Consider the following 15,988-nt stretch of genomic DNA (forward strand, 5'->3'; position numbering starts at 1 on the left):
CTCTGGTGATGTCCATGCCCGTGTGTAGAGTCATCTCTTGTGTTGTTGGAAGAGGGTATTTGCTATGACCAGTGTGCCCTGCTTCATTGTGTACTCCAAGGCCAAACTTGCCTTTTTTTCCAGGTATCTCTTGACTTCCTACTTTTGCATTCCAATCCTCTATGATGAAAAAGACATTTTTTTTTTTTTGGTGTGTGTGTGTTAGATCTACAAGGTATCATAGGTCTACATAGAACCAGTCAACTTCAGCTTCTTCAGCACCAGTAGTTGGGGCATAGACTTGGATTAGTGTGATGTTGAATGGTTTGCCTTGGAATGGAGCTGAGATTATTCTGTCATTTTTGAGACTGCACCCAAGCATGGCACTTTTGTTGACTATGAGGGCTATTCCATTTCTTGTAAGGGACTGTTGTCCACAGTAGTAGATATAATGATCATCTGAATTAAATTTGACCATTCCTGTCCATTTTAGTTCACTGATTCCTCAGATGTCAATGTTCAGTCTTGCCATCTGCCTGACCACATCCAATTTACCTCTGTTCATGGACCTAACATTCCAGGTTCATATGCAATATTGTTCTTTATAGAATCAGACTGTACTTTCACCACCAGACACATCCACAACTAAGCACTGTCTCTACTTTAGCCCAGATGCTTCATTCTTACTAGAGCTATTGTTAATTGCCCTCTGCTCTTCCCCAGTAGCATATTGGATCACAGGCTTGTCATGGCAAAGGGGCTTGTGTAACTCAATGAAGCTATGAACCATGCTGTGCAGGGCCACCCAAGATGGATGTATCATACTGAAGAGTTCTGACAAAATGTGGTCTACTGGAGGAGAGAATGGCAAACCACTCCAGTATTCTTGCCTGGGTAACCCCACGGACAGTATGAAAAGGCAAAAAAGACATGATGCTGAAAGATAAACCTCCCAGGTAGGAATGTGTCCTATATATACTGGGGAAGAGTAGATGGCAGCAGGGTTGGGGTGACCCCAAATATGAGCTTCCAAGATGGCACTAGTGGTAAAGAACCTGCCTTCCAGTGCAGGAAATTTAAGAGACATGGGTTCAGTCCTTGGGTCGGGAAGATCCCCTGGAGGAGGGCATGGCAACCCACTCTGGTATTCTTGTCTGGAGAATCCCATGGACAGAGGAGTCTGGTGAGCTACAGTCCATGGGGTTGCAAAGAGTCAGACACACCTGAAGCAACTTAGCATGCAAACACAACCCCAAATAGAAACTGGCAGACAAGAGGAAGAGGAGGGGGGAACAGATGCTGAACATCCATAAACCCATGAATATCCATCTCTGGTCCCAGCAGACTGGTTGTCTCATCTCACATTCCATATAAAGCAGCCTGCACTTACCATATTCTTCACCTGACATGCCACATCCAGGCTTCTGTGAAGTTGTCTTACTTGCTCTGCCTGGAAGCCCTTCTCTCCTTTTCCCACCTGCAACTCCCTATTCTTTGTGAAGATGTGTTTAAAAGGCCCCTTCCATTTGAAGAGAGAGCTGGTTTCTCATCAGATGGAAGGAGCCAGTAGGGGACCAGTTCTGGGTCACAGACTGTATTCAGGAACTGAAATCAAGACCTGATGAAGGTGCTTTCACTTTAATGAGCTTGTCTGTACCTCTCATGATTTCACTTTCATCATGGTCTTATTAGCCATTACTTCCACTGTTGAAAACAATTGTTGAAGTGGTGCCTTTATTCCTGCCCTCCTGTTGCTGGTGTTTCTGTCCTAGGAAGTCTTCCATGACCTGCCTCTCTTCCATCAGAATCAAGAATTTGCTACATTCTGTCTTCACTTCATTTCCCACAAATTACTTTGGATCAGTCAGGACTTCTTTGATTGAAAATGATGGAAGTCCATTCAAACTGGTTTTAATTTGTACCTGTAACTGAGAATTCTTGAGGCTATCTCTAGTTTTAGGATCCAGATTCTCAAATAAAATAATCAATAATCACTCTACCTGTGTTAGTTATCAAATGCTGGGTAGCAAATAATCCAAAAATTTATGGCTTAAAACAACAAAAATCAACTGGGATTTTCACAACTTTAGAGGTTCAAGAATTTAGGAGCTGCTTAGCTGGATGGTCTGGCTTGAGGTTTCTAATGAGGTTGCAGGTCAGATGCTGGTTGGGGCTGCAATACCCATGTCAAAAGTGTTCATGCACATGGCTACATGGCTGTCCAATTTGTGCTGATTGTTGGCTGAAGACTTTACTTTCTTCCCTCATGGGCCTCTCTGAAGGGCTGCTTGAGTGTCCTCACAGCATGGCAGCTGGCCTCCCCCAGAGTGAGTGATCCATGAGACCAAGCCTGAAACTGTGATCCCTTTTATGACCTGGGCTCAGAAGTCAAACATTTGCTTCATTCCCAGGCAGGACCTCCCTAGGCCGTGACAGAGATGGCCATCAACATCTCCAGGATTGCATTCTTAGGGACTCCAAGAGGAAGAAAGTACCTTTATCCTAAAAGTTCTGGTGAAAAGTCCCAGGGCTGACTCCGATTGGCCACACTTGTGTATGGCTTATCCCTGAACCAATCCCTGTGGTCTAGAAATACCATACTCTGATTGGCCAGACCTAGGCCACACCCCCAGCCCAAGAACTGAGGGTAGAGTGGGCAGCACTAGAGACTCATGGAGGGGATGAAGGAAGAATAGTTTTCAAAGGAAAAATCAGGGTGTCCTTACTGAACCAAGATAAATAGCTGTTAGGAAGAAAAAATAATACATGCCCAACACATCTCCCTTCCTTGTGCTCCAATTGCATATTTTAGCACTTCTTGATTTAGTAGTTTTTGTAATTTTTTCCATGGGATCATTTACTTACTTTGTAGGTAGAACTCTAAGATGGCCCTCAAGACCCCGGTGTAAACATACCTTCTCCCAGCTATTTAATCAAATGCTAATCTACAGACTTCTGTAGAAGAATGCTGTGAATATATAAGTAAGGTCCTAAATCAGCTGACCTTAAGAGAGGGAGATTTTCCTTAGTGGGCCTGACCTAATCAGATGAATCCTTAAAAGGGACAGGGTTCTTCCTAACAGAGGAAATTCAAAGGGTGAGAAAGAGTCAACATGGCAGAAATTCTCTGTTGTTGGCCTGGGAAATTGAAGGGACTCTATGGCAAGAAATGCAGGAAGCTTCTAGCAGTTGAGGGCAGCCCCTAGCTGATGGCTTGCAAGGAAACAGGGACCTCACTTACTACAAATGTAAAAAAAAACCTGAATTCTGCCAATGACCTGAATGACCTTGGAGGGAATTTTTTTTCCCCAGAGCCTCCAGAGAACTTAGCCTTAACTCAGCTTTGTGAAACAGCAGAAAACTGAATCACACAGTATAGGACTTTAGACCCAGAGATTTGTGAACTGACTATGGTATTATTTTAATCTGCAAAGTTTGTGGTTAATTTTAGACAGCAATAGAAAATGAATACACTTCCCCATCAGTTCAGTTCAGTCGCTCAGTCGTGTCCGACTCTTTGCGACCCCATGAATCACAGCACGCCAGGCCTCCCTGTTCATCACCATCTCTCGGAGTTCACTCAGACTCATGTCCATCAAGTCCGTGGTGCCATCCAGCCATCTCATCCTCGGTTGTCCCTTTCTCCTCCTGCCCCCAATCCCTCCCAGCATCAGAGTCTTTTCCAATGAGTCAACTCTTTGCATGAGGTGGCCAAAGTACTGGAGTTTCAGCTTCAGCATCATTCCCTCCAAAGAAATCCCAGGGTTGATCTCCTTCAGAATGGACTGGTTGGATCTCCTTGCAGTCCAAGGGACTCTCAAGAGTCTTCTCCAACACCACAGTTCAAAAGCATCAATTCTTCAGTGCTCAGCCTTCTTCACAGTCCTACTCTCACATCCATACATGACCAGAGGAAAAACCATAGCCTTGACTAGACGGACCTTAGTCAGCAAAGTAATGTCCCTGCTTTTGAATATGCTATCTAGGTTTGTCATAACTTTTCTTCCAAGGAGTAAACGTCTTTTAATTTCATGGCTGCAGTCACCATCTGCAGTGATTTTGGAGCCCCAAAAAATAAAGTCTGACACTGTTTCCATTGTTTCCCCATCTATTTCCCATGAAGTGATGGGACCAGATGCCATGATCTTTGTTTTCTGAATGTTGAGCTTTAAGCCAGCTTTTTCACTCTCCTCTCTCACTTTCATCAAGAGGCTTTTAGTTCCTCTTCACTTTCTGCCATAAGGGTGGTGTTATCTGCATATCTGAGGTTATTGATATTTCTCCCAGCAATCTTGATTCCAGCTTGTGTTTCTTCCAGCCCAGCATTTCTCATGATGTACTCAGCATATAAGTTAAATAAGCAGGGTGACAATATACAGCCTTGACGTACTCCTCTTCCTATTTGGAACCAGTCTGTTGTTCTATGTCCAGTTCTAACTGTTGCTTCCTGACCTGCATACAGATTTCTCAAGAGGCAGGTCAGGTGGTCTGGTATTCCCATCTCTTGAAGAATTTTCCACAGTTGATTGTGATCCACACAGTCAAAGGCTTTGGCATAGTCAATAAAGCAGAAATAGATGTTTTTCTGGAACTCTCTTGCTTTTTCCATGATCCAGCGGATGTTGGCAATTTGATCTCTGGTTCCTCTGCCTTTTCTAAAACCAGCTTGAACATCTGGAAGTTCACAGTTCACATATTGCTGAAGCCTGGCTTGGAGAATTTTGAGCATTACTTTACTAGCGTGTGAGATGAGTGCAATTGTGCGGTAGTTTGAGCATTCTTTGGCGTTGCCTTTCCTTGGGATTGGAAGGAAAACTGACCTTTTCCAGTCCTGTGGCCACTGCTGAGTTTTCCAAATTTGTTGGCATATTGAGTGCAGCACTTTCACAGCATCATCTTTCAGGATTTGAAATAGCTCGACTGGAATTCCATCACCTCCACTGGCTTTGTCCATAGTGATGCTGTCTAAGGCCCACTTGACTTCACATTCCAGGATGTCTGGCTCTAGATGAGTGATCACATCATCATGATTATCTGGGTCGTGAAGATCTTTTTTGTACAGTTCTTCCGTGTATTCTTGCCACCTCTTCTTAATATCTTCTGCTTCTGTTAGGTCCATACCATTTCTGTCCTTTATCGAGCCCATCTTTGCGTGAAATGTTCCCTTGGTATCTCTAATTTTCTTGAAGAGATCTCTAGTCTTCCTCATTCTGTTGTTTTCCTCGTTTTTTTGCATTGATCCCTGAAGAAGGCTTTCTTATCCCTTCTTGCTATTCTTTGGAACTCTGCATTCAGATGCTTATATCTTTCCTTTTCTCCTTTGCTTTTTGCCTCTCTCCTTTTCACAGCCATTTGTAAGGCCTCCCCAGACAGCCATTTTACATTTTTGCATTTCTTTTCCATGGGGATGGTCTTGATCCCTGTCTCCTGTACAATGTCACGAACCTCATTCCATAGTTCATCAGGCACTCTATCTATCAGATCTAGGCCCTTAAATCTATTTCTCACTTCCACTGTATAATCATAAGGGATTTGATTTAGGTCACACCTGAATGGTCTAGCGGTTTCCCCTACTTTCTTCAATTTCAGTCTGAATTTGGTAATAAGGAGTTCATGATCTGAGCCACAGTCAGCTCCTGGTCTTCTTTTTGTTGACTGTATAGAGCTTCTCCATCTTTGGCTGCAAAGAATATAATCAATCTGATTTCGGTGTTGACCATCTGGTGATGTCCATGTGTAGAGTCTTCTCTTGTGTTGTTGGAAGAGGGTGTTTGCTATGACCAGTGCGTTTTCTTGGCAAAACTCTATTAGTCTTTGCCCTGCTTCATTCCGCATTCCAAGGCCAAATTTGCCTGTTACTCCAGGTGTTTCTTGACTTCCTACTTTTGCATTCCAGTCCCCTATAATGAAAAGGACATCTTTTTTGGGTGTTAGTTCTAAAAGGTCTTGTAGGTCTTCATAAAACCGTTCAACTTCAGCTTCTTCAGCATTACTGGTTGGGGCATAGACTTGGATAACTGTGATATTGAATGGTTTGCCTTGGAGATGAACAGAGATCATTCTGTCGTTTTTGAGATTGCATCCAAGTACTGCATTTCGGACTCTTTTGTTGACCATGATGACTACTCCATTTCTTCTGAGGGATTCCTGCCCGCAGTAGTAGATATAATGGTCATCTGAGTTAAATTCACCCATTCCAGTCCATTTTAGTTCGCTGATTCCTAGAATGTCGACGTTTCCTCTTGCCATCTCTTGCCTTGATTCATGGACCTGACATTCCAGGTTCCTATGCAATATTGCTCTTTACAGCATCGGATCTTGCTTCTATCACCAGTCACATGCACAACTGGGTATTGTTTTTGTTTTGGCTCCATCCCTTCATTCTTTCTGGAGTTACTTCTCCACTGATCTCCAGTAGCATATTGGGCATCTACTGACCTGGAGAGTTCCTCTTTCAGTATCCTATCATTTTGCCTTTTCATGCTGTTCATGGGGTTCTCAAGGCAAGAATACTGAAGTGGCTTGCCATTCCCTTCTCCAGTGGACCACGTTCTGTCAGACCTCTCCACCATGACCCGCCTGTCTTGGGTTGCCCTGCAGGCATGGCTTGGTTTCATTGAGTTAGACAAGGCTGTGGTCCTAGTGTGATTAGATTGACTAGTTTTCTGAAATCATACTCACACTTCCCCATTGGAGAAGGAAATGGCAACGCACTCCAGTATTCTTGCCTGGGCTATCCCATGGACAGGGGAGCCTGGTGGGCTACAGTCCATGGGGTTGCAAAAGAGTCGAACATGACTTAGCAGCTAAACAGCAAGATACTTCCCCGTGGACTCTCAGATTCCCAAAGTAGGGAGCTTCTCTTGGATTTACTTACCCTCCTCATCCCCAGTAAGACTGGAAATGAGGCAACCCCTCTTCCTGCTTCCAGTTGTACTATCTGGGAAAGATGGGGGGGGAGCCCCACTCCTTATTATTCTACTCCCACCCACCAGCTCCCAGCTTTCCCATCCTTAGGGGTTCATCAAGGAAACTCTGCTTGACTTTCCATAAACAGCCTAAAAGGGCAGCTCAACCAACCTCTGCTCCCCAGGCCCCAGGGACCTTTGACCAGTTCTATTGATCTGGACTCCTGGTCAAGTGCTTGGACCAACAGACAGACGCCATGAGGGCACTGCTGCTCCTGGGGGCCCTGCTGGTGAGCCTGGAGTCAACGGTTTCGGTGAGGACTGTGGGAACCAGGAGGGTTACACTGGGATGGTCCTTGTGGGTCCCTATCACGGCTTTGGCCTCTGACCATGACCTTTTGGCCCAGGAGATTGGAAGTCCTGTTTGGAAAGAAGAGGCAAGCCCATAAGGCCCAAGTAAAGGAGAGCGAGAATAGACAGACTGGTGGCTACGAGGATGTGGCCTGCATTTCTGGGGGAGAGGGAAATTGAGGAGACAACAGGAGGAGTAGAGAGGGGGCCGGGCCTTTGGAGGAAATCTCTGCGTTTCAGGGCTGTGAGAGGAAGCTGGGGACTAGCATGGGACAGGAGCAGGCAATGACTTTCTGGCAAAATTCCCTGTCTTCTTCTCTCCCCCATAGACTCCACCTTGGAAAGGCCCCAAGAAGCATAAGCTCACAGAGAGTGATCACACAGTGGGTAAGTAGCCTGGGACCACCTCCAGAGAGAGCCTCGGACAGGGATGAGTCATGAGACGGTGTGCAGATTGTTAGTCTTTGGCCCTTGGAGTGGGAGGGAAAATCCTGGGCAGTCTTCACTCTTACCCCTGGAGTTGTCCGGCTGGCATTCAGACCTGGGTGCCTGCCAAGTGTCGGGTCTGGTGCAAGTGGGTGTTGCAGACCCAGAGTGATGGTGAGCTGTGTGCTCCCTGAGGACAGGTTGGGGCTGTATCTGAGTGCCTGGCCCAGCACCTGCTCTTCTTCCTCAGCTTCCCAGGCCTGCGTCATCCTTTCCTCTTCTCGATGTATCTCCCAGGCATCAGGCATGCCACACAAAGGCCAGGGCCCCTGATGGACAAGAAAGGATTGAGAGCAGGGCTTTAGAGCCCAAATGCTTCTGAATCCCAGCCTCATCACTCATGGGCTGGGTGGCTCTGGGTCAGTGACTTGACTTCTCCAAGCTTAAATTTCCCCACCTGTAAAACCAAGCTGGTAATGGTAAAACTCTTAAGGTTGCTGAGAAGGAGAAATGAGTCATTTATCCTGGTGAGACATTCAGCCCACATTTTGGTGCACGGTAAATGCTTAAAATATATTGACTTTTATTATCAAGTTTCCTTTTAGATGAGGGATATCTGCCGTCTCCCCCTAGCTCCCTATTGTCTTTATTCTTCTAGACACTAAATATTTACCTAGAGTTGCAAACTAGAGCTTGCTCTGGTAAGCCTGGCCTGGTGGGATGAGACAGTCCCTCAGCATGGCCCTGAGGCCCAGCCCAGCCAACCCTGACTGCCTCATCTCCTCTCTTCAGCACTTCATACCCAGCCAAATAGCTCTTCTTCCTCTAGCCTGACCCAACCTAGCTGCTCTGTCCTTGCCTAGTCACCAACTTAAGGTCCTCCATTCCATTTGGGCTTCCCTTGTGGCTCAGCTGGTAAAGAATCTGCCTGCAATGCAGGAGATCTGGGTTCAATCCCTGAGTTGGGAAGATCCCCTGGAGAAGGGAAAGCCTACCCACTCCAGTATTCTGGCATGGAGAATTCCATAGACTATACAGTCGAAAAGAGTTGAATACGACTGAGCGATTTTCACTTGCTTTTTTTCCCATTCCATTTGCATCTTAAAGGTCTATCTCAGATGCCTCTCCCTCTTTCTTTACTATCCTGTCTGTGATTTGGCCCTCAGCACAAGTGCCAGTATGCCTTTAACAATATGAGCTAATGTATTTCAAACACAGACTATGTGCCAGACTCTCAGTGTTTTACAGACAATCTCATTTAAGTTTCACAACACTCCTCTGAAGTATATACAGTCAGTTCTCATTATTCCTAGCAGTCATATTCTATAAAGTCACCATGAACACTGAATTAGCAAAAACCACGCCATTACTTCTAGAGGAAATATAGGGTTAGGTTCCTGTGAGCTCTGGTTACATTTTCACATCACCATCAATATATAACCTTGCCTTATGTGTGATTTTGTTTAAAGACACTTTCCTTAATAGATGTTGTTGATTCATTGATATTGAACTCATGGCCAGCGGCACTATTAGCTTACACCTGGATGAAACTTACCTAGTCTGAAATTGTCCTCTATAATATAAATCACAGCCCTCTTGTGCATAGGAACACTGGACCACACTCTAGCACTCTACTCGGCAACCATTTTCAAGCAAAACCGTTTACCAAAAACACAAAATTTGAAAATGTGGCACTAAATAGAGTGTGAAAAGGACACTTGTTTACAGTAGGAGCTGAACAAGAAGCAGAGTATCACTTCATTTGACCTTAGCTGGGAATGTGCACTTCAGGTGACTCAAATTTTTCACCACTCTGTGCATATCTACAAATGATCGTGAAAGCACCTTGAGTATTGGTTTGAGGTTACAGATAAATTTTAGTGAGACATGCAGATAAGCAAACACAGAATCTGAATAATGAAGCTCAATTGTACTATTTTTTAAAAATTATGATAGCAATATTTTTACTGTAAAAACTACAGAAGTTACAGAAATAGAAGAGAAGGAAAAGTTATCCACAATCCACTATCTTCCAAAAACCACTTTTAGAAATTTTGGAGATATCCTTCTAGATTTATTTTTTTATGCATATGTAAAAATACTTGTTAAAAAAATTGGACATGCTGTTTTTGACTGACTTTATTTAAAATTATGAATATCTTTCTGTGCAAATAGACCTGTATCACTATTTTTTTTCATTGTGGTAAAATACACATAACACAAAATGCTCTACCTCAACCATTTATTTATTTATTTGGCTGCACTGGGTCTTTGTTGAGGCTCACCGGGGCCTCCCTAGTTGCAGAACTTGTGATCTAGAGCACAGGTTCACTAGTTGCAGCACTCAGGACTTAATTGCCCCACAGCTTGTGGGATCTTGATCTTAGTTCCCTGGTTGGGGATCAAACCCATATCCCCTGCATTGGAAGGTGGACTCCTAACCGCTAGATCACCAGGGAAGTCCCTCCTCAACCATTTTGAAGTCCAGTTCAGTGGTATTAAATATGATAATACTGTTGTGCAGTCCTTACCACTATCCATCTACAATTCTTTTCATCTTGCAAAACCTAAACCCTTCATCTTTACTATGTATTATTTTTGCCATTTTAGAGATGAGGCAAGTAAGGATCAGAATGGTCAAGTAACTTCAAGAATCAGCAAGTATTTACTAAGTGCCTGCTTTATGGCAAGCAGTCTTCGAGGCCTGAGGTCTGCAGACTTGTCCAAAGTCACCCAGTTAGTAGTTGGTGGAGTCAGGAGTCCACTCCAGCTGTCAGACTCCAGAACCCAACTCTTAAGCAGGGTGTGGTCTTGAAGGTAGGGCTTCCCAGGTGGCACTAGTGGTAAAGAACCCGCTTGCCAATACAGGAGACATAAGAGACACAGGTTCAATCCCTGGATCCTCTGGAGAAGGGCATGGCATCCCACTCCAGTATTCCTGCCTGGGTAATCCCCATAGCATGCACGCATGGTCTTGAAGGTCTTTTCAAAGGTCTATCTTTTTTCCAACCAGACTGTGAGGGTGGTTCCTGGTCAATGGGGGCACGGGGAAAGGCATTAAAGAGTGTGTTATCCCTGCAGTTCTCACTGTCACCGGGGAACCCTGCCACTTCCCCTTCCAGTACCACCGGCAGCTGTATCATAAATGCATCCACAGAGGCCGGCCAGGCCCCCGACCTTGGTAAGACTACCCAGGAAGGGTTGGAGCAGGGGTCTTCTGTGGACTCTGCCCACCCTTCTGTCCAGGGAACCCTGCTTGAAGAGAGGGGGTTGTGACAGGGGAGGTGAGCTTAGCCCCTTGCGCAAAGCAGGGAAACCTCATCTCTTTCATTTTTTGAAGTATAGTTGATTTACAATATTGTGTTGGTTCCAGGTGTACTGCAAAGTGATTCATTTATATATATATATATATACACATATATATATATATATATATATATATATATATATATATATATACATATACACGTATACATGGGCTTCCCTAGTGGCTTAGCTGGTAAAGAATTCGCCTGCAATGTGGGAGCCTGAGTTTGATCCTTGGGTTGGGAAGATCCCCTGGAGAAGGGAAAGGCTACCCACTCCAGTATTCTGGCCTGGAGAATACATGTGTGTGTGTGTGTATGTGTATATATGTTATTATAAGACACTGAAAATAATTACTGGTGTTATACAGTAAATCCTTGTTGCTTATCTATTTCATGTATAGTAGTTTCTCTCCATTAATCTCATATTCCTAATTTAGCCCCTCCCTTTCCACTTTGGTAACTATAAGTTTGTTTTCTATGTCTGAATCTGTTTCTATTTTGTATATAGATTCACCTGTATTCTTGTTTAGCTTCCACATGTAAGTGATGTCATATAATATTTATCTTTATCTGACTCACTTCACTTAGTATACTAACTCCCCAGGCCCATCCATGTTGCTGCAAATGGCAGCATTTCCTTCTTCTGCTATGGCTGAGTCATATCCCACCGTGTATGTGCCACCTCCTCTTCAACCGCTCGTCTGTCGATGGGCACTTGGGTCGCTTCCACATCTTAAGCTTTGTCTCTTTCTGCAGGTGTGCTACTACCCCCAACTTTGAGAAGGACCAACGATGGGCATACTGCCTGGAGCCCAAGAAAGTGAAAGGTGCCATACAACCTTTGGAGTGACCCAGGGCCCTCTCCCCACCCCTAGCTCCTCTCCTGGGTATCATCAGACCCAAAATACATGGGATTCTGGGCCCACCTATCTCCCTCGCCCCCAGAGGGAGAAGTTCTAAGAGTGGGTAGCCTCATTTTGCAGGTGGGTAAACTAAGGCTTGGAAACTTGGAGGGCAAAGGTCAAAAGACAAGCACATTTGGGTAGGGACTTGGCCCCATCTGCCTGACTCCGGCTCCCTGCTCTTTCTCCCTCTGTGTCCATGTCTCAGACCACTGCAGCAAACACAATCCCTGCCAGAAGGGAGGGACCTGTGTGAACATGCCGGATGGCCCACGCTGCATCTGTGCAGATCACTTCACTGGGAAGCACTGCCAGAAAGGTGAGGAGATGCTGAGGCCAGGGGTGGGGGCACTGGGGAACAGGGGCAGCCTCAGACCCACTGAAGAAGTCCTGTGGATTCCCGGAGACTTGGCATGGTCCCTCTTCTCCTTTTGTCCTCAGAGAAGTGCTTTGAGCCCCAGTTTTTCCGGTTCTTCCACGAGGATGAAATATGGCATAGGCTTGAGCCAGCAGGTGTGGTCAAGTGCCAGTGCAAGGGTCCGCATGCCCAGTGCAAGCCACTGGCCAGCCAGGGTGAGTAGACTGGTAGGGAGCTGGGCAGGGACCAGAGTGGAAGGTGAGGAAGAAAGGCTGGCCGGAGGCCGGGTGGTGTGCCAGTGGAAGAGGGAGCTCTCTGGGCCGTCTTTGGGCCTAGGGGTGACTCAGAATGCTCCTTCTCCCAGTCTGCCGCACCAACCCGTGTCTCAACGGGGGCAGCTGTCTACAGGCGGAGGGCCACCGCCTGTGCCGATGCCCGCCTAGCTTCGCGGGACGTTTGTGCGATGTAGGTGAGTTAAGGTCTCTAGGAAGCAGAAGCCCCACCCCCACGTGGGAAGGACTTGCAGAGAGGGAGGAGGGGGAGTGGCGCCGTGGGTGAGAGGGCGGCTGGGGGCGGCGGGGAGGGACCAAATCATCGCCTAGCGGCGGGGAGCCTCCTCTCTCCCCAGACCTCAGGGCGAGTTGCTACGACCACCGCGACCGCGGACTCAGCTACCGCGGCATGGCCGGCACTACGCTGTCCGGCGCACCCTGTCAGTCGTGGGCCTCCGAGGCCACCTACTGGAATGTGACCGCAGAGCAAGTGCTGAACTGGGGACTGGGCGACCACGCCTTCTGCCGGTGCGCGCGTGGGACGCGGCTGGAGGTCCCCTTTCGCTCCAGGGCCCTTCGAGGGCTTCTCACGTTCAAAATAGCGCCTCCGCCCCACCTCGTGGTTACAGGAACCCCGACAACGACACCCGCCCGTGGTGCTTCATTTGGAAAGGCGACCAACTGAGCTGGAATTACTGCCGCCTGGCACCGTGCCAGGCCGCAGCTAGGCACGGGCACTTCCCCTTGCCCTCGCCGTCGGCTGTGCAGAAACCTGAGTCCACGACCCAGACCCCGCTTCCATCCTTGACTTCAGGTAGTTGGGAAGGGTCGAGCGGAGAGGGCGTAGGACGAGCTACATTCCAACCGATCGACCGTGGGTCTCCAGGTCCTCAGCCTGGGCTCCTCCCACAGGCTGGTGCTCGCCGCCCGAACAGCCGACTCCTCTGGCCAGCGCAGGCCCTGGGGGCTGTGGACAGCGGCTCCGCAAATGGCTGTCCTCGCGGAACCGCGTCGTCGGAGGACTGGTGGCGCTCCCCGGGGCGCACCCCTACATCGCCGCGCTGTACTGGGGCCAACATTTCTGCGCCGGCAGCCTCATCGCCCCCTGTTGGGTGCTGACTGCGGCTCACTGCCTGCAGAACCGGCGAGTGTCCTCGAGCTCAGCTCCCCGCCCGGAACCCGTCTAGCGCCTCTCTCCTATGCGCTCAGCTTCCCCGCAACACCCGAACTCGTGCCCTACCTCTCTGCGTCCCCGCCCACCTTTGCCCCCTTCTCCCTTTCAGAGCTTCCCAGGAGGAAGCCGAAACCTATTTGGGGGTTCGGAAGAAGGGGACTCCCACAGGATGCCTGTGGCCCGCTCTGAGCGCGCTTCCTTTTCCCGACCGTGTCCCCAGACCCGAGCCGAAGGAGCTGACCGTGGTGCTCGGCCAGGACCGCCACAACCAGAGCTGTGAGCAGTGCCAGACGCTGGCAGTGCGGGACTACCGCCTGCATGAGGCCTTCTCGCCCGTCACCTACCAGCACGACCTGGGTGCGTGGAGGAGCCCCCGCGGGGATCAGGGGAAAGGGTGGGCAGGGCTCGAAGTCCGGGCGTCCCGGTCTCACGCTTCTCCCCGCCCGGGTTAGCTCTGGTGCGCCTGCAGGAGAGCGCGGACGGCTGCTGCGCGCACCCGTCGCCTTTCGTTCAGCCAGTGTGCCTGCCGAGTAGCGCCGCCCGCCCAGCCGAATCCGAAGCCGCAGTCTGCGAGGTGGCCGGCTGGGGTCACCAGTTCGAGGGTAGGCAGAACGGCTGGAAGCGGGAAGGAGGCCTCTGGCCACCGGGGTAGGCAAGGCAAGCCTGCAGGTGGACAGGTGGGGCCGATCTGGTGGGTTGTGGGGACGCGCAGGGCCCCTGCCTCTGCAGTCTGCTCCAACGGCTTGAAATTCACTGTCGGGGAAGTGGGGGAGTCCCCAGAACTCCTGTGGCGAAGCGGGAGAGCCGCATCTTCTCTGGATTCCCTCTGGGCACTGGGCTGCAAGGGCTAGTAAAACCCTGGCCCGCGATGGAGCCGCAGGTGGGTTGGATGGGGAGCAAGGTTTTGAGCCACTGGATGGGAAGTGAGGGTGGGGTTCAGAAGCAGTCCTCTTTCCTCCTGGTTCATTCACATCACAGTTCCTCTCTGGCTTCCTGTCTATGAGATAGGTGTTAAAGGCAACTCATTCCCTGTGTTAAAGGCAACTCAGTCCCTCCCGGGCTTGCTGCGAGGGAGACAGGAGATTATAGCGGGTTTGAAAGAGCCTGGTAAAGCCAGGTCCATGTCCTGGGCGTCAAGCGGACTCTGGAGGGGTGTGAGGAAGGTGCTCTCGGTTCGCAGGTGGGGAATATTCCAGCTTCCTGCAGGAGGCTCAGGTACCGCTCATTGACCCGGAGCGCTGTTCCGCCCCAGACGTGCACGGAGCAGCCTTTACCAGCGGCATGCTCTGCGCTGGCTTTCTCGAGGGCGGCACCGACGCATGCCAGGTGAGCCTGGGGCCCCGCTTGGCGCCCTTCCCCAACCCAGTCAAGGGCGGACTCCCAGCCAAGGCCCCTGAGCCGCGTGTCCCTAACCCAGGGTGACTCCGGAGGCCCTCTGGTGTGTGAGGATGAGACCCCTGAGCGCCAGCTCATCCTGCGAGGCATAGTCAGCTGGGGCTCAGGTTGCGGCAACCGCTTCAAGCCGGGTGTGTACACCGACGTGGCCAACTACCTAGCCTGGATTCGGGAGCACACCGCTTCGTGACGGCCCGGCGACTCTTTCCCTTCTCAGCAGTTCTGGAATGGAAGCGTGTCTGACAGGGGGTTATGGATAGGAAGGATTGTTTTCTATTCCCCCCAGCGCTGCCAGCCCGGGGCCAGGCATGGCATAGGCACTCAATAAAGTGCTTTTGAAGCTGCTTGAAAGGTTCAGCTCTTCAAGGTCCTGTTGGGAAATGCCAAGACAGTATGTGCTGTGTGCTTAGTCACTCAGTTGTGTCCGACTCTTTTGCAACCCCATGGACTGTAGCCTGTCAGGGTCCTCTGTCCTTGGAGATTCTCCAGGCAAGAATATTGGAGTGCATTGCCATGCCCTCCTCCAGGATATTTTCCCAACCCAGGGATCGAACCCAGGCAGATTCTTTACCCAAAATAGTATACTGGTACTCAACTTCTTCAGACCCAGTCAGAGAAGAGAATCTATTGAGATCTGATGCAATATTTAAATTCACATCCAGCTGATATTTACTAAGCCACACTGTATACCAAACCAGTGTGAGGTGATTCCATGAATATGAAACTAATATTTTAAGTTTACAGAACAGGAGTTCTCAACCTCAACTGTACATCAAATCACCTTAGGGAGCTTTTTGAACCTATGCCCAACATCCACCTCAGGTCAACTAAATCAATATTTCTAGGGATGGGGGTGGGTGGCCGGGTGTTTTTAAAATTCCCCAGGTGATTCTATCTGCAGTGGAGGTTGAGAAC

General features: G+C 48.7%; 1 protein-coding gene across 1 annotated transcript; it reads left to right on the forward strand.

Annotated features, from left to right (window-relative positions):
• Nucleotides 7,077-15,421, forward strand: F12 (coagulation factor XII). The gene is made up of 14 exons (XM_018050611.1): nt 7,077-7,201; nt 7,568-7,625; nt 10,746-10,845; nt 11,729-11,799; nt 12,083-12,193; nt 12,316-12,447; nt 12,597-12,701; nt 12,861-13,032; nt 13,134-13,318; nt 13,417-13,648; nt 13,899-14,035; nt 14,131-14,280; nt 14,859-15,004; nt 15,096-15,421. Exons 1-14 carry the CDS (start codon nt 7,145-7,147, stop codon nt 15,261-15,263), a joined length of 1,824 nt encoding a protein of 607 aa, XP_017906100.1. The 5' UTR covers nt 7,077-7,144; the 3' UTR covers nt 15,264-15,421.

Source organism: Capra hircus, chromosome 7, assembly GCF_001704415.2.
Source record: "Capra hircus breed San Clemente chromosome 7, ASM170441v1, whole genome shotgun sequence".
NCBI classification, from domain to species: Eukaryota; Metazoa; Chordata; class Mammalia; order Artiodactyla; family Bovidae; genus Capra; species Capra hircus.